Raw genomic sequence first — 18,786 nt, 5'->3', positions numbered from 1 at the left:
TGTAATTAAACCATGGGATACGTAAGACGGGAGTCTTTTAACTGTCCTGATGGGTTAACAAACTCTTTTCTAACAGTTAAATTTTATTTCATTTTTGATAAACATAGTCTTAGTAGACAGTAACAGATGGGATTTTGGGCTTTATGTGTTCAGTATGAAGCTCTGTGTGAAAGCATTTAAAGCAGGTGTAAAAAGAAGAATGAAGCCCAACTTGGGCTTCATTCTTCTTTTTACACCTGCTTTAAATGCTTTCACACAGAGCTTCATACTGAAGTTGGGCTTCATTCTTTCTGATAGTTTCCAAAGTCCTTGGCTACCATATTTGATGGTCTTTGCCTCATAAAAAAAAATGCTTTGTACAATTTTGTTCCATTACAGAGATAATGAATTAGAAATTGAGGAGACACAATTGATCACTAATTGGCAGTGCATCATTTATAAACCTTTTGTGCAAGAGACACTGCAGTTTGCACTGCAGTGTGTGTATCCACTATTGCAGTGACATAGTTAAACTGGTGTCAATTCTTCAAGTTGTGACTCCGTAGTAGTTAGACCATGTGGAAGCCAAAGAATTATTTACAGCACATTCCTCTTGGCAGTTCGAGCTGGGAAGCCATTCCTTTTCTTAGGAACCAAGTGGACTGAGTGTGTTTTGTTCTGTTTGTTTGGGGTTGGTTTTTGAATGGGCTTTACTGGTACTTGCTACAGTAGTGCTGTGAGGCCAGATTGTCATCCCGTCGCTTATACAAATTTGTTTACACAAGTGGTGGGTTTCACTCAGGCATTTTACAGCACATCAGAAGCTGGAGGCTGAGCAGCAAAGCTCTATTTCTGTTTCTACCGGGAGGGCACCTTGTTGGCCTGATTACAGCAATTCACTGTAAACTTGGAGCATGGGCCAAGGGCTGGGATTTCAGCTAATGCCTGAAAATGGCCAAGGGAGGTACTTGGTTATCAGCTGAACTGGCCAATGGAAATTTAGTTTAGTGCTCCTTCTTGAGCTCCTTTGGCTCAACCATATTAGCCAGAAGAGTTAATATGGTTAGACACAGGCTAATTCTTTAACATTTACTCTGTTTGCCTAAGCACTGAGGATTATGCAGTCTCATGTATGTGTGGGTAGGAATTTCCACCCATCCCCTACTGCAAACCTCTATCAATACTGCAATTTCAACCACATTTGAGTCTGGCCTGGCATTCTATGCGATATTACAACGTCAGCAGGCTGGAGAGGAAAATATGGGCCTATCATTGCCAACAGAGAGAAAGGCTGTGGTAGAACTTCCCCTTTATTAGATATCTGAGTATCCATCCATGAGAGCCTAGCTACAAATGACCCAGCTACTGGAAAATCACCCATGAGACTCTGCACCCTAAGAGACTTTCAGTGAATGCAACAGCACAAGAAAACTTCATAGGAAGATAGTCCCCATTGTTTCCATTTTTGTTCATAAACAACTCCCTGTCTATTTAGGTTTTTTTTCTAAAGAAAAAACTGAACCATGTTTGAATTAAGGCATGTCTTTGTTGCTGAGTATTGAGATGCATTCTCCAATGCCCATCATTCTTTAAAAGGAAAAAACTTACAGTAAATATGTCAGGCCAAGGTCCTTATATGTTTGCATAGTGTTCAAAGTACTTCAGAGGAACAAAGGAACAGTAAGTTATTCATCCAAAAATCAAAACAGTGAAAAACTGCAACTTGCTTTTCTATAAAGACAGCAGGGGTTGCTTCAGCTGATTACCTTTGATATTAAATAGCGTGTTTGGCACAGAGTTGATAAGAATATTACAGAAAGCTAGTTCAAAGAAAGTTAAAACTGCTGCTTTCAAAAGCATGGTATCTACAATATTCCTTTTGTTAAAACTGGAAAACATGTTTAGCATATTTGCCAAGTACTCCAAAACAGAATTCTTTGTGTATAGATTATATTTTCATTCTTAAAAGGAGTCACAGAACTACTACAGTAACACTACTACAAAATCTCAGCTATTGCTTATATCATGTTCTGTTCAAGGCCTTGAAGGATAAAGCTCAAACCCCTTTTCTCTAAGCTGTTGCGTAAGGATGTGATAAGAGTCACCTTCTGTCTTCTAGGAGGCCACAAGCAGACCAGATAAACAAAGGGTAGAAAAACAAAAGCACTGGCTTTTTTGTTTGAGCTAAGGAACCAAGATATTGAGTGACCTCCCCTGAATCATATCTCTGGCAGATACACATATTTCCCTAAAATATCTAATGTCCTAATCCAGAAGCAGTGAAGAACTGTAAACTAGTTTGAATAAGAATTTGTCAGTCTTGATTGTGAAAATCCTTTTAGCCCTTTTTAAAGATTTAGCATAATGGAAAAATTTACATTATTTCAATTAATTCTGCTAGATTTCATTTTTATGGTTCATTAATATGTTCTTTGTAATTTCAAGGAATTGGACCCATGAACTTTATGTGTTCTATATTGAAATTAATCAAATTATTTAATTGTTATCCAGCAATTATTTCAAACTATTGAAAGTGATAAGCTCAATTAGTTGTTTATTTTAGAAGAGAGCTACATACCAGTGGTTTGTGTTTCATTTTTATGAAAGAAACTTCTTTCATAGAGAAGCATGTCAAATGCCTTTAAACACACACACACACACACACCATGTAATTGGGAGGTCATTAAAAGTCAACATCTACAGAAAATCCTCAGTCATAGTTTTGTGATCACCTTCTGGTGTTGTTTCTTTATCATCTTTTATTTCAGGACACTAGCAGGGAGAACTGTGGTACAGACTGATCTGGATTACACCAGAGAGATAAAGCAGGGAAACAGCCACACGTAGGAAGCCAAATTAATCCAAAAAATGCAGCTTCTTTTTACAGCAGAATGAGCTAAGGGCCTGTCAACCCAACAGTCTCCTGCCAGTGGGTGCCCATGGAACATAAATTGCCATAAGCTAAGTCTGTGTTTTCAAAACCAAAGCCAAAATGTCTAAATGACACTTTGTATTCCAGAAAAAACTGTGTTCAGCAAACAGACTATCTGGCTTAAGAGAATTCTTCTCCAAGACATGACAATATTATTAAGAGGAGATGATTCTTTCCCTTCATATTCTCTAAGAAAAACAGACAAGATGTAGAAACAAAGCAGTGAGCACTCAACTTAGACTACATTTATAGTGTGATAATATGTGATGCATAAAAATGCTTGGGATTTATGGAAGAATTTACACTGAATGTGGAGACCCTTCTGTATGAAAGATAAAAGCAAATGCATATTTCTATACATGAGCAAGGCTTGCCCAGCCTACTGTTATTAGTCCTGAGATTAGCTCAGCTGGTTAGAGCATGGGACTAATAACACCAACTTGTCTGTTGCAGAAGAAGCAGCCATTCTGAAATAATATCTTGTGTTGTCATGTTTATGTTTCCATAGAAATGCTAAATTTTTAGACAGATTATTTGATTCAGTAATTCTAGACTAGAATTCACAATTCTAGACTAGAAGGGTGAAATTATGGTTATGAATGTCTTTTTACCTTCATTCTGTTTCCCAGCACATATAAGAGTGCCCATCAAGAGTGTCCATGACTGGGGGGGAAGAACTAAATTGAAATTTCAAAAGACTGAAAAGAACACTAGGGATGCAGACCATGCACAGCTCGGCAGCTGTTCTGGCATTAAGAGAACACATATTTCCATTTTATTTGTTTTGTACAATTTTATTATTAGATGGTTAAACAGTTACATTTTATTTTGTCCATGGAATAATAAATGTTCCACTAGAAAGCTTATAAATTTATGTAGATTATTACCAGATTCTACTACTGTTTCTAAGTAGGATGTTACACCCTTGGTAGCTTATTCAAAACCTGGCTTTTTTACTTGCGAAATCTGTATCAGAGAAATGGATTATTTTAAGAAGCTATTTTTCATATGGAGCTGCAAGCCTCTCACTGTCATGGTTTCACTGCAGCCAGCAGCCAAGCCACTCACTCACTGCCCCACCAGCAGGACTGGGGAGAGAATCAGAGGGTAAAAGGCAGAGAACTCATGGGTTGAGATGACTTTAAAAGACAGTTTAATAGTGAAAATTAAAGCAAAAGCTGTGCACTCAAGCAAAACAAAACAATTCACAGCTTCCCAGGGGTAGGCAGGTGTTCAGCCATATCCAGGACAGCAGCGCCCCATCACACGTACAGTTGAATTTAGAAGGAAAACTCCATCACTCTGTGTCTCCCTTCCTTTTTCCTCCCCTCACTTTATGTACTGGGCATGATGTCAAATGGTCTGGAATATCCCCTTGGTCAACTGGGTTTGCCTGCCCCAGCTGTGTCTCCTCCCAGACTCCTATGGCATCTCCAACTTTCCTTGCCAGCATGGAAGTACTGAAAGCAGAAAGGGCCTTGACTCTGTGTAAGCTCAGCAATAAAAAAAGCATTTTTATTTTTGCTACTGTGCTCAGCACAAATCCAAAACACAGCCCCCTACCGGCCACCTGGAAGAAAATTAATCCTCTCCCAGAGATAACCACCACACTCCCTGAAAAAAATTTGACTCAGAATTACATTTTAAAAATCAGAGGTCTCCTTTTGAAAGAGTGAAGTACCAGGAATACATGCAGAAGCCGCAGTATGTAGAAACTGCTCTGGCTGTCTATCACTTATCCTCAGGCACTTCCCACTGCAGGCAATGAAGTTCCAGCAGACCTGTCCGTGGAGGGCTTTGCAGTGCCTGCACTGCACACAAGACATTGGCCCACTGAGCCAGAGCTGGGTTTCCTGTTGCAGAGCCTTCACACTGTGTTTTTGCACTGGGGTCTGAATCCAGCTGTGCTCATTGCTAATTACAGACCTGCTGTGCTGCTCAAGAGCCCCAAGGAACCCAAAGGTCTTGCAGAAGTGGCACAGATCCTATGGAAGATGGGGTGCCTGAGGGATGGATCAGTACTACAAATTTGTAAACTTTGCTGGTCCACTAACATTTAGTGCAAACCTGTGAGAAATAACTTCATATTATAGTTCTTAAAACAATGTCAAAATCCAAACACAATTCCTGGAAGAAAGAAATATTACCAGTGAAATGGAGGGCTTGCCAACATGACTTTGCAGGGCAAAAAACATTCTTTGACATATATAACATGTACGTAAACAATACGTGATAGAAGTAAGGAGTTTTATTCACCCTTATTCTCCATGAGAATTTCTCCCTGTAATTGTTTTCATCTGTAGATTCAAAAGAAGTAGGTGAGTAGACAGAGAACCTCATAAAGAATTACCTTGTGATTTGATTCGGAACCAATTTGGAAATTAAAATTGAGGCAGTTTGTAGTAAAACAAAAATAAAATTGTGTATGGTACATTCCTGGCAGAGAGAGAGCTGGCAGCTGATGCAGAAAGCTTCCCTTCAGCATAGTTTCCATGAATCTGTATGTGCTGGTTTTGATTAAGAAGTTTTAGAGTTCTCTTGTGTGTTCTCCAAAATGTCAAGTTTTTATTAAGGTTAGTCTGTAGAATTTTTTTTTGCAGAAAGCACATTTTGCTTTTTTGATCTGCTATTGGAAGCTTTTTTGATCTGCTATTGGAAGCAAGTAGTGAAAGAAGCCCTAGAAATGAGCTGAAAACATGTGGAGGAATCATAATCAAAGCCTGGGCTGAGATCTGCTTCAGTTTGATATGACAGCTGATCTTGCCTCAATTTCCCAGTTTCCAAATACTGCAGCTTACCCTATGTTTATGAAGCAACCAGGAGAACTTCAAAGTGTAAGTAGCAGAGGAGAGCTGCAACAAACAGCAGATGTGGATTACACATGAGGTAAATATCAAGTGTGTAGAGAGTCACTTTGTTCAGGAGCAGCTCTCCCTCTCCCACCAAGTCCAGGGAAATCATAGGTCAGAAAATACAAAAATGGACATTTCTTGGCTGCTATGCGACGGTGGAACACTGCATTGTTTAGGTTAGCCTAAGTCCTTCATAGCTAATGTTCCAAAAGGAATTTCTTGAAAAGTCAACCTGAAAAGTCAAAAACAAAAGTGATGTACCATCTTCTTCCTCACTATCTTTGTTCTTTAATCTGTCTGTATTATTCACATTGGGCTCCAGATGTCTTAAACTTCAATATGTATGCTGCATGGTATTTCTAGGTAAAATTAGCAACCCCAGGACTTTTTCTCTTCATTAGCAAACATGTTCATTCTAACTTGATTTTTATCTGCTGTGAAACCACTTCATATATTGTTACTGTCCACAAATTCCAGGTGCCTCTGTGATACTGCCAGACTAAGGCTGAATGCTCCAAGATTATTATTTTTTTCTGGAATAATAGTAGCAAGAGATTTTTATCTGTGAAATTCCTGCACAGAGAGATCTGGCACAATGCCCTTGGTTCTGAGAAACAAGGTAAACATTTTCATATAAACACCCAAGTGATTTTGCAAACCATACAGAATGCACAGATAAGGAACTAGGAAGCTAATTATAGATTGGAAGGGGACCTTGAGGATCATCTAATTACAACCCCCCTGTTGTGGACATGGACACCTTCAGATAGACCACGTTACTCCAAGCTCCATCCAACATGGCCTTGAATTCCTCCAGGGATGGGGCATTCACATCTTTCATAGGCAACTTGTTCCAGTGCATCACCACCCTCACAGAAAAATTTTTTTCTAATATCTAATCTAAAGCTACTCTCAATTTAAACCCATTTCCCATTGTCCTGTGGCTACATGTTCCTGTAAATATTCTTGCCCCTTCTTTCCTGTAAGTTTCCTTCAAGGCTGCAGTTAGGTAACTCCAAAGCCTTGTCTTCTCCATGCTGAACAATCACAGTTCTCTCAGCCTTTCCTCATAGAAGAGGTGCTCCATCCCCCTGATCAGCTTTGTGGCCTTCCTCTGGACTCACTCTGGTAGGTCTGTGTCCTTCCTGTGCTGAGAATCCCAGAGCTGGGTGCTGTACTCCAAGTGAGGTCTCAAGAGAGAAGGATGCTGGGGGGGATCCCTGTCAAACCCTTACCCACTGTTGTGGTTACTCCATTACAGAGTCACTAGTTTGGTCAGACAGGATTTTCCCTTGGTGAAGACATGCTGGCTATCTGGAATCACCTCTCTGTCCTCCTTGTGCCTTAGGAAGTGTCAGAGGAATAATTTCTCTTTTACTTCTTCAGAAGACTCATTACTACAAATCTTTTCACATTAGTCTTCCCTTCAAAGGATAACTAAATGTACTTTGCCAGAAAGGAATAGTTTCCATTTTTAATTGCCATCTCCGTCCCAGTCGCATTGATCTAAGATTTACAGTGACTGTTTCACACGTAAGAACTCTTCCTGTTTGTTAGAACATTCATTTCCTAACATTTTTCATTTTGTTTATTAAATATGAAGTTGTACTGTATCTCAACAGATCCTACAGGAACAAGGCTTCATGTTGATTTTCATTATGGTGCTACCTGACATGCCTGGCTCCTTAGCAGACTTTAAACAGCTTCTTAAATCTCTGCCAGTTGTTCTAACCCTGTCATACTCTTTGTCCCTCCTTTGAATTCATCCATGACTGTGATCCATGGGGCCCAGACATCAAGAGTGAACTTGTCACTTCTCTGTCTTCCATCACATACTCAGACCTTTTCCTTCCCTTCTTTTGTAATGTTTTTATCTAGAAGGAATAATAATAATATAAAATGCAGTAGAGACTGTAATAAAATCATCCTCATTGAAAAAGAAATTGCAGAATCATCATTAGGATTCACTGTGAACAGAGAGATATGACACCAAGGGGAGAGTCTAAAGTCAGTGATAGGTCCCAAACTCTTTCAGTACCTCTTTAACATTTTATTAAGTAAAGGGAAACAAAATATAAGGCAGAAAATATATCAGGAAAATATTTTTTTTCAGTGTGCTACTGAACAAAACCACCCAGTATGACTGTGATTATGTTTGATATTCTTTTGTATCTATGATTTTAAACTATTAGTGGCAGTTACTCTATTTTCTAAGAGAAAATGGTCTTTAACGATTTAATGTCATTATATTCTAATTAAGTATTAGAGATAGTGTGTTCCCTGGCAGCCATATTCAAATGGGCTTAATAACAGTATGATTTTTACATGTGTAATGAAATGCTTCTCAGCTACCATGAGATAAAAAGAATTCTTGGGTCAACAATAGCCAGAACGCCTCTCTCAGTAGTCTAAAATGTTAGCTTTTCTTTCCAGAGAAAATGAAAGATTATTCTAAGGCATCCAGTTTTCCTTAGACATACTGGGTTTGGGTGGGGTTCTTCTTTTTAATTACTAAAGCTGAGCAAAGCTTTATTATCCACTATCTGCAGCTATACTTGTATGGTTACTAACAGGTAGAAAGCTGTGTGGGTTTATTTGTTTTTAATTCCCAAATTTATTTTTCCACATTTTGAATCTTAAGTTAGTCCTTAAAGGTTGATATAAAACTACCCCCTTCAGAGGCAGCCAATATTTGGAGCTGGAATTTCAGGCAGAATAAATCAATAAAATTAAAGTAGGGATTTGAGACAGTGTAATAAGAGAGGAAAAAAGAATGGAACTACTTATAAATCATAAATCAACCCAGTTTTATAAGTAGTTTTCATATAAAAGTTAATGAAAAAGTCTATTGTGTATTCCAGGTAAATCAGTGTGGTAATAATGCATGCTCATGTCTCCTACACAATCATTATTCCCTTTGAAATAACATATTTTGGGGAATTGAAAAAAGGAAAAGCCAAGGACCCTGGCAGCAGAGTCCCTGTATTGCTTTGTGGGGATACATGTCTTCAGAATCAAATTCTCTATTCCAGTTTTCATATATATTTTATACCTGAAGTATTAAGATATAGGGGAAAAAAGTTCTTAGTTTTTCTGTAACTGAGGATTAAAGAACTTTTGTTCTTTTTTTGGTCCTTGATGGGTTTTTTTTTACAACTAAGGCCAAGGTAAATGATGGAAGGGAGTTTTCCCCATTACACTTCAGTGTCAATTTTCAGTGTGGAAAACTATGGTCCAAGAGCAAATTTCAATATGCCTTATTTCAGGAGGTGTTACTAGAATGTGTCTTATTTCAGGAGGTTTTACTAGAGAGACTTAAAAAATTCAGATAAACTGGAAGACTACAGACTACACAATCCAAAGAAGATGGTTTGTGTGTCTCACTTTGATTTTAATTGAGAAATTGAGACATTTCTCTGAAGTGGCAGGTTAGGTCAGGACTGTCTGATGGCCCTTGTCTCATCTTCTCTGTTTCCCTCCATGTTCTGCTTCCACCTCATGTATCCCCTAGTAAGAACAGCTATGAACAGGTGCTTGAACTGACCTGTATATTCCTGAAATGTTTATATCAGGGTTTTTTTTTTTTTCTCAATTATCTACCTTTCCTAACTTACTTTAATTGGAAATGCTTTCTGGAAAAGCCTATTTCTCCCCATAATTATATAGGGATCTCTAGGAAGACGATGGTACTGATTTTAACACAGTTATTTTTCTGAATATTTAAAGTTCCTCATTTATAAGGCTCTGGAATAAATAAAAGAATAAAACTGCTCTAGAGAGGGAATTTATTTCTTTTTGTACCATTTTGTACATTTCTGGGACCTTTCCAAGATCCCACTTTAAAAAAACAAAACAGAACAAAAACCCCTGACAAAATATGTGCAATGAAGAATTGAATTTATATATTTATGTCCCCCTTACCCTTTCAGCGTATAAGTTTTCTTATTTATAATTGGAATTAAATAAAATTAGGGAAAACTCTTGCCAAATTTGCACATGAACTACAATTAAGAATGAATTTGTAGGAGAGTCATTTCCCAAAAAGTGATTTTTCTTTTCTGAGGAAAAAACGGCTTTGCTTGTATTTCACCATATCAGTGTTTCAAACAGAAAGGCTTTGTTAGTCACACTGGTCCTGGGAAGGCAGAAAGTTAATGTTTTGACAGTTTTGAAAAAAAATTACTGAATCTGCAGGGAGCTGTTATTTTCGGTTCTTGTAACACAACAATCAAAACCTTCTGGAGAAACTTATTTGCTGATTCTTCTCTAAAGAAACTACTGATTTTCTTATAAACAAGTAAAACTTCAGAGAAGTTTTTCTGTACTTCAGAGAAGTACTTGCTGACGTCTCTAAAGGATCTACTGATTTTCTAGTAAAGAAGTAAAGCTTCAGTCTTATCTCTACATAGCCTGTTGCTTGGCACAATTTAAGCAGGAAGGTAGATTTTAATAAAAGTGTAAAAGGTTCTGGTAAAACTAAAAATATAAAAACTTTTTTTAATTTGTGCTCAGAGGATTCTGTGGTTTTTATATATGCCTAGGGCAATTTCAAAATACACAAATATAAATACACAAAGTATAAATATTTTGTACTTTGGTTTTACTGGGCCTTACAAAATAGTGGAAGGACAGAAGTCCTTAATGAGAAAAGTAATTGTTAGCAATGTGATAGACAGTACTTACTAATTATTATGAAATAGTTTCTTTTTTTTTCCATAGAGTGGTATCTATATTTTTTCCTCAGCTTTATCTGTGGTATTCTTCCAGAGAAGAGCCAGTTTTTAGTAGTACTGTTATTTAGTCCTCCATATGACCAAACACACTTATGCTGGGATTGCTAAGCAAAAGAAAGATGTATCACTGCCTATGTAAATTTTAAAATCATGTTTCAGTTTTCAAAACTGAATTTTTACTTTGATTAGTTTAGTCTCCCATCTCACCAACCATAAGCCATCCCAAAAAAGGCAGAACGATGCAAATGCAAGAAGAGGAAGTGATCTTCAGGCTTTTAATGGGAAAAAAAAAAAACAAAAACACAACAACAAAACAAATTGGACAGACAAGAATGGAGACAGCCAAAATCACTAGTCACTAGGAAGCTTAATCTTTGATTTCAGCACATCAGGTTAAGGGAATAATTTGTTCTTTATCATTTCCCTGCATACAGACATGGGACTGGCAAGTGCTGATGCACAGGCAGATGGATTTCACATCTCCTTCCACAGCACATTCAGGGATGGCAAAACACACACTACTACCTGAGTGAATCGTGGAAACCACACAACAAAGTTGATTGGTTGGTCTATACACAGGAGTTTTGGGTGATACCCTAAGGAGGATGCCCATAGGGTAAGAAGTTTTACCTCCAGGAATCTTGTAAGTGCTTGCTTTCTTCATGGAGAACATGCCTACAGGGAAACTCTACAACTTATGTCATCCCATCTTGTTATACCTTTACAACTGGAAGAACCCACCTGTGCAGGTCCCTTTGTCCTTGTAAAACGATGCACTTTCCTGCCCTGATTTCCCCTTTGGAAAGGAGTTTGTCTTTCTTAAGCAAGCTCAAAATGCTATCCAAAATCAGACTGTGCCCAGCTTTTATATTAATGCCCTCAGGATCTGAAATGGCTTCATTTTAAATAGCAGAGAGGCATATCAGTGTGATAGTTGTGGACCATAGAATGGATTTGTTTTACAATAAACCCCATATTGGTGACCAGGGCTTCAGCATGCTGAGCACATGAGCCCACCTGCATGAGGTGCCTGCAGGCAGAGGGAACCCACCGGAGCTGCCCATGGGCAAGAAGAGGCAGGAGCAGCTACAGGCATGAGCAGCAGCATAGTTGTCACACATTTTTCATACTACTGCACACCTCAAAGGGAAAAAAAAATACCAGTTATGCTAATAGACAGTCTAACTAGGTCTGTGTGCAAAGGGGTTAAAGGCTGTCCTGAGAAAGGCAGAAGGGGGGGCTGTAGTGGAGCTGTATGCACGTTGTAGTTAAATCCAGCACACTTTTGGCTGGCAGGGCCTCTGAGCACCTGGAATTGCTTTCTTCCCCTGGTGTCTGCCCAGTCAATTTGATGAGAGCTGTTCTCAGGCTCTTTGCTGAGTCCCTGGTGGGTCCTGCAGTGCACTCAGCGCAGGGCAGGCAGATGGAGGAGCAACACAGGCTAGTTCCTCAGGGGTGGTGAACTGGAGAAAATTAACCTGGGCATAGGTGTGGCTCAGTGTAGGTGAATAAGAGTTGAAGCATAAATTTGCCTTCACCTCAGCTTCTCTCTTAACCTTGTACTACCCAACCAAGATCCCTATCCCATGCCCCAGGGTCTAACAGTGTAAACACCAGCCAGGCTGGGGATAGATCCCCATGTTCAGACCCTTTCCATCTCAGCAGGTATAACCCATAAGAGGACACAGAGCAGATGGCACTAAGAAAGCTGTGCAGAGTCTTTCCCAAAAAGTGAGTCTTTGCCAAAGTAAATTATCATCAGTTGTCATTTAAATGAGAATAAGCTTCACTGATTACTTTTTGCATAATCATTCAGAATGAAACCAGATGTTCTTCAGGCCAAGTTTTAAAGTGCAGTGCACATTTAAAGAAAATTCTCATAAGAAAAGGGATATTGCGTCTTGTTCGTGAATTTGTTTATCTGAAAAAACTTATCTTTTATTGGTGATGAGAATATATTTCTGAATCAGAAACCATTTCCCAGCTGTTAGACAAAGCTATATGGAAATTGCCATCCCAGCAATGTTAATATTGCCGCAGCATTAGGCAAGCTTTTGTTTGTTTTTAAAAAGGAACAGTAACTTCCCCTCAGGAAGACTGCTTTGAATCAAAACTAGGTTTGAGCAAGTGTTTTAACAGATTGATTTTCTAGGTTTAATTATTTTAATTTTACTTGCTTGGAACTTTTACATTTCTTGATATGGCACATTTTCAGTCTGCAGCCAGGAATCTGGTTTTCAATGTTATATGAGGATTCAAAAGGAAGCAAATCACTCTATCTAAATCATCAGAGAAATTCCTTTTGGTTATCCAGTCTGTTTGAAATTGTCAGGACATCTCCTTTTCCTCCTAGCTTAAAAGACCTAAAGCATCCCCGCCTATGTGTGTTTCTTCCTGTTGGAAGAATATTTATAGCATTTCTGACCTTTGAACGAACTTTTAAGAATCAATAACAGCAAAGTGGAAAGCAGGTCAGCAGCAGTTTTCCTCTTGACTAAGTGTAGCCAGTGTTCAGCTTGGAATATCTAATATAGGAACTACCATAATCACATTTAAGCAGCATTTTTGAAGGAAATTTGCAGATTTCTTCTGCACTGTCACGTAGCTACCATCTGAAGGATATAAGGCCAGAACCAATGGTGTCACTGATGTTTTTTTAAGTTGTTGTGTATCAATTTTTTCATGGCAGAACTAATACAAAAAGCCTTGAAAGGTGGTGCTGAAGAATCATTTTATTAGCTGTGTTTTGCCACTGGACAAATGTAAGCTGATTAGAAACTGTTCTCATTAATGACTTATCACAACTGAAACACCATCCATTTCTTTCCATTTCAGATTACAGTAATGAAATTGACAGTCACCCCTCAATGTGTGAGCAGAAGCAGCTATATGAGATGGCTCAAGACAAGATCTGTTGATTCAGAGTTGTTAGCCCTATGACCCTACAACTCAAATAATTTAAAGGACCTTTCCTAATTCCTCAAATTTATGATGTTCCTTCCGAAATCGAAGTGTTCCCATAATGAACTAGACATCTCAGTGCTGTTTGCTGTCTCCTTCTAAAGGGGAAATTAATTTCTCTTTATTTCATTGTCTAAAAGCAAAGTTTCTCATTTAATTAAATCCTTTCTTTCTCCAGAGCTTCCACCCCAGAAAATTCTTGTTGCACCATCTTTTGCCTGCCACAGGTTCCTGGTAGAAACTGGTTCAGATTGTAACTGTGCATTAGAAGCCTGAATTCCAAATGCCTTGAGTTAAGCAAGATGAATCCCATTGCTAGGGGTGACAGTAATAGCTCTCACAGAGCGAGAGGTCTTCTACCTTGTAATTAGAGTGAATTGTTGCAGCCAGAACTTCCTCTCATGCCATTCCATAGAGGTAGCAAGCAGGGTTTTACTCTTCGCTGGAGCCTTCTGAAACTGCTGTAATACATAGGGCTTCTGTTTGCAAATACGATGTCATTATTTGGAAAATAGCTCATAAAAGCTCAATTTTTCTCCAGTATTTTCCTGATTGACTGAATGGAGAGACAATGAGAGCTATAAAAATCTTTTTAATATTTCAAAAACTTTATGGCATCTCAAAAGAGTTGTTTTCATAAGTTTCTTTTTCTATGTCCATGTCATTTGAAGATTGTGTCTACTTGTTCAGCCAACCATCCAAATATGTCTAAAAATACAAGATATATAAAATAAATTTACTGTTATGACAACTTCTGTTTGCTCAGAAGTTGTTTGATCAAAGGTATTAGTAGTCAGGAAATTAGGGAATTTTTTAAGGGATGCTATCATATTTATTATTATTGCATTTAGTGTTACATTCCTGAAGAAGAACGAAGGAAAACATTTCCACATGAAGTTCTACATGAATTATTAATGTCCACTTTGAAATTCATTGTTTTTTCCTAGTTTATAAAACAGCCTTAAAATAGAATAATTTTGTCTCCATTTCTTCAAATTTGTAGATTCATTATATCAAAGACTGGTTTCATTCCTCTCTCCACATACCCATTTCCTTCTTTTTGCTTCTTTTTAAATTTCTTTCAAAGATCAATGTATTGCACCATGTACATCTTCCGTTCTCTTAAACATAAAGCTGTCTTAGCATTTCACTGTTCTCCAAAATTTGCATTTCAGCTTTCAGCAATCTCTAACCAAGTAGAAGTTGCTCTTTTCCTCTTATTCCTAACACATTTTAAGTACTTTGAAAAAATCTATCAAGCAAGAGAAAAACTGAAGTTGTGATGTTACACCTAAGTCAGATCTAAGTACTGTATTGGTTTCTAACTCTTCTGTCTCTAACATAAAGTTTGAGACTCATTAACAAACCAACCTTTTGTTTCACCAGTTCAATAGACAAAGGACATTCATATTAATATTTCTGATGAAATTGTAGTTTATCGGTTCATTGAGACTGCTATTTTGGCTCCAACAAGAAGCTAAAGTTCATCTGGCAGTAGCAGATGGATTTGAAAAAGCAACAAGGTTACGTGGACACTGGGACAGATCCATTATTTGGAAACAGCCAGAGACAAAGCCTATGGCAGAGCTGGGTGATGACCAGGCAGTTTCACTTTCTACTGAATTTTCTAATTTGCTGACACTGCCATAGTAGTTACATGTGAGTTTAGATAATGCCACAATCAGCAACACTGGGGTAGTTGTCCACTCATCATTTGTCCACTCATGATTTCTTCAAAACTGTGTGATAACTGGAACTGCTAATTCTGCTCACCTAAGACTGGTGAATGCCCTTAAGAGCTACTTCAGTCTGTTTTGTTGGGTTTATGTCAATGCATAAAGACTATAGGTCATTTTTATGCATGCCAAGGTACATGCTGTCTCTTACAGTCTGTTTTATCTCATGGTTTCACCTTCATTTGTGGCAGCTCCATCAGTCTGGTCTGTGTGGCCTCCTGCCTTCACTGCTGCAGTGTTTGGGTGGCAAAGTCCATGAATTTAAGTCCTTAGGTCTTCTTCTGTAGCTGGTGCACGCAAGGCTCAGCTGCTTCTTTGCTCACAAATGTCTGCCTGCCCCCAGCTACCAAACACCTTGTCATGGTCCACGGTCAGTACCAGAACTTGAGCCAGGCACTGGATCTGGATAAATGTCAAAATATACCAGCTGTGCACAGGCAGCTTCTCACACATCTTACAAGTACAGGAGGATGGGCTGGTCTCACTAACAGCATGCAATTTGGTTTGATGATTTCAGAAAACGATGAGGAGCAGGAGGCTCTGCTGTCACTGGACAAGCCTGGTTGGTATTCCCAAGGTAATGCTATCCAGCTTTATGATCTACTGAAGAAGATGACTGGCAAGTTGGATCCTAAGGTATGTTACAAGTGAGAGTCAGTCTTTCTGAAAATACCCTGTTTCAGTCAAGAATCCACCAGACAAGCTTTCATTAAAGTTATTGATGTGATTGGTCACAAACTTCTGTTCTGGTTACACTTACTGCTGTCTAACAGCTTGTAGCCCAGAAATGGAAGTAGCATATTTGTCTTCTTATTGGTAGAATATGTAAACTTTCTAGATGTAAACTTTCTGTATGCAGGGTAAACATTTTAGCAGCTTTGGGAAGAATCAGGTTGTAATCAGGAAATGTCCCAGAGGAAATAGATCATATATATTAAAAGACGGATCAGTGAAAACTAGGAGTATGTTAAGTACAGGTCTGGATAGGTGAAAATGCCACTAATGATGGTGTAACAGCATTTTTCATAATGAATAAATTCCTTCCTGGACACAGAATAGTATTGAGTCACCAAGAAGAATGTTCTGTCTTTTTTTCCAGTGTAGTCTAAAACTTGTTCCAGTTTAGTGTATTTTTTTGGTAGTTTTTCTACTACTTCCCGTCAGACTATTTCTGTCAGCCAAAAAACTCACACTTCCTTTTGCTGGTCCCAGTTAGGCATCCCTTTCCAATGCCCCTGGAGGGTGAGAGCAAGGAGGGTGTGTGGGGCCAGCCTTCCCCTTATGGAGCTTGTTGAAGATAAAACCCCAAGCTTGACATTAATAGGATCTCTGCATGTCTTGACCAAGTGTAAACATGGAGGAATTTTTATTAGGTCATTTTAAGGTTCTTTTTCTCTGTCTGTGAAATACAGTTTGCTTGTGTGTTCCTCATATACAATGAACTTCTAATTTGCTTCTTCCCTCACAGGTTGTTTATTTTGGTGACAGTATGCACTCAGATATTTTCCCAGCTCATCACTATAGCAACTGGGAAACTGTCTTCATATTAGAGGAGCTTCTAGGGGACAAAGGTATAGTGCCTGCAAAGGCTGAATCTGAGCCCTTGGAGAAGAAAGGAAAATATGAGGTAAGGGTTCCTGCAGATGTTTCCTGGAACAGAATAAAGTAAATTACAAAAATCCTCATGTCACCTGCACTAAGAATGAACCTGCTTGTCTTACCAGGGTACTGGCAGCATCAGCATCTCCTACAGGTGTGTCCTACTTGTCTTACCAGAAGGATGCTGTTCTGCCCCAGCTCAGCAAAGCATGGGTGACACAGCACCTCTACCTGGAGCTAAACCACGTATCTCAGAAAAGGAGCTCTGTGTGCTCTCCCTTAGCAACATCCTTTTTAGTAACAAGATCCTTCCATCCCACAAGGAGAAATGTCATGCCCACTTATTGCAAGTCCAGTGCCTGAACTCTGCTGAGTTTATGACGTTTCTCTGTGTGTTATGGTCAACTATAAACAGGGAGGAATTTTTAATACATTGTTTTGAAGGTTGCTTTCTCTCTGTGTGAGACATGCTTTGCTTGCACTTTCCTTATATACAAAAAACTTTTAATTTGCTGCTTCCCTCACAAGTTGGTTTTGGTTTTTTTTTTTGGTAACAGCTGTTCTCAGATAGGAGGGATGGCTTCAAAATCTGGCCCAGTGCAGACTTACTGATAGTTACCTCAGATAAGTAATATGATTTCCAGGTTGATCATAGTTGGGAAGTGGGGCTGTCACCCTTTTATTTCCCACAGAAGGTGGGAAGTTGCTATGGTTTATCCTTTCCTCTGCTGCCAAAGAGCAGAGTAGATAGGAAATAGCACTGAGATGAGGCAGCACTGTATCTCCAGGATGTCCCATGTAGATAGGAGTTACAGCAAGGCTTCACTCTCCATTTGGAGTGTCTCTTCATTTCATATGCTACTGAATAAATAGGTCATTTTCTTCTAATTGCAAAGAAATACAGATGCTTTTCACACTTTTCTTTGTAACAAACAAAACTATTTTTCTTTTAAAATAATTACTCTTTGTGATTAAAAGGTAACTTACCAATAGAAAAGATATGGGGGGGTGTGTTTATTCTTGATATGTTTTTAATCCAAGTGTTATAAAAGCTCCTGGTTTTAATGGAGAAAAGGGTCTCTTCAATGGGACTAAAACAATATAGATGTAATCTCTATATCTTATTTTTTTAATAGACATATCTCATATTTTCCCCCACTACCCTGATTTCTAAACTGTAGTCAGACAAGTACATTTCAGTCATTGAAATAAGGAAATGTAATCATTCAAGTTTAGGCTTTTTCCTGGGCTGTAAATAAACAAAAATGAAGTTGAAAAAATTCAATATCCTATCAAGAGAATGTGTTTCTCAGTAGGAAGGGGAGGTGGGGGAGGAAGAGCTAGTAGCACATACAGGTTAATACAATTTGATTTAAATAATTAATGCTTTAAAAATAACTCAAATCTTCTATAAATTTGTTTATTCTCTGACTGGAGCTTCTGCTGCATTGCTGCATAAAACTTAAAGTTTGGGAGATTCATTCAACATGGTTTCTTAAGTATGTTCATTATGTGCTTTTGAAGCACACATCTTTAAACAGAGACAGAAAGTGGTTCTTTTCCTGGAAGTACAAAGAGTAATGGATTGATTTTTTTTCTGAGCCACGATGATGATTTGGTTTTCCCTTGTTACGACACCTCTGCTCAACTGCTCACAAGATCCATCTTCTCTATCACAGCAGTTGTCAGGCAGCAAATTGAGGCTTTTAGACAGGTGCTTGACATTTCACTGACACTGTAGCATTCTTGACAAGAGATTGCAGTATCTCAAGGAGACACCACCCCTACCACACACAGCCCCTGTTCCGTTTACATCCGCTACCAGTGACAGCGAGCAAGCAAGGGAGAAATGAATCGCGTTGATTAAAGGAACCTGAACCAGGGGGGCCGTGGCAGGTCAGTGGTGTTATTTCATTACCATGCTGCTCACTGGAGTCTGAACAACAGGTCACATCCATAGCTCTGCAGTTGACTGGGCACCACTAACTTAACAG

General features: G+C 38.6%; 1 protein-coding gene across 1 annotated transcript in view; it reads left to right on the top strand.

Moving 5' to 3' along the window:
* NT5DC1 (5'-nucleotidase domain containing 1) overlaps window positions 1-18,786 on the top strand; it is a 127,801-nt gene that overhangs the window by 93,656 nt on the left and 15,359 nt on the right. Inside the window, exons 9-10 of the mRNA XM_021555531.2 lie at window positions 15,711-15,829; window positions 16,662-16,820. Of these exons, the coding sequence (XP_021411206.2) occupies window positions 15,711-15,829; window positions 16,662-16,820 (278 nt within the window). The remainder of the gene's footprint in view (window positions 1-15,710; window positions 15,830-16,661; window positions 16,821-18,786) is intronic.

Source organism: Lonchura striata, chromosome 3, assembly GCF_046129695.1.
Source record: "Lonchura striata isolate bLonStr1 chromosome 3, bLonStr1.mat, whole genome shotgun sequence".
NCBI lineage: Eukaryota > Metazoa > Chordata > Aves > Passeriformes > Estrildidae > Lonchura > Lonchura striata.
The sequence above is the reverse complement of the archived record's forward strand: the minus strand, read 5'-3'. Positions and strand labels throughout refer to the sequence as shown.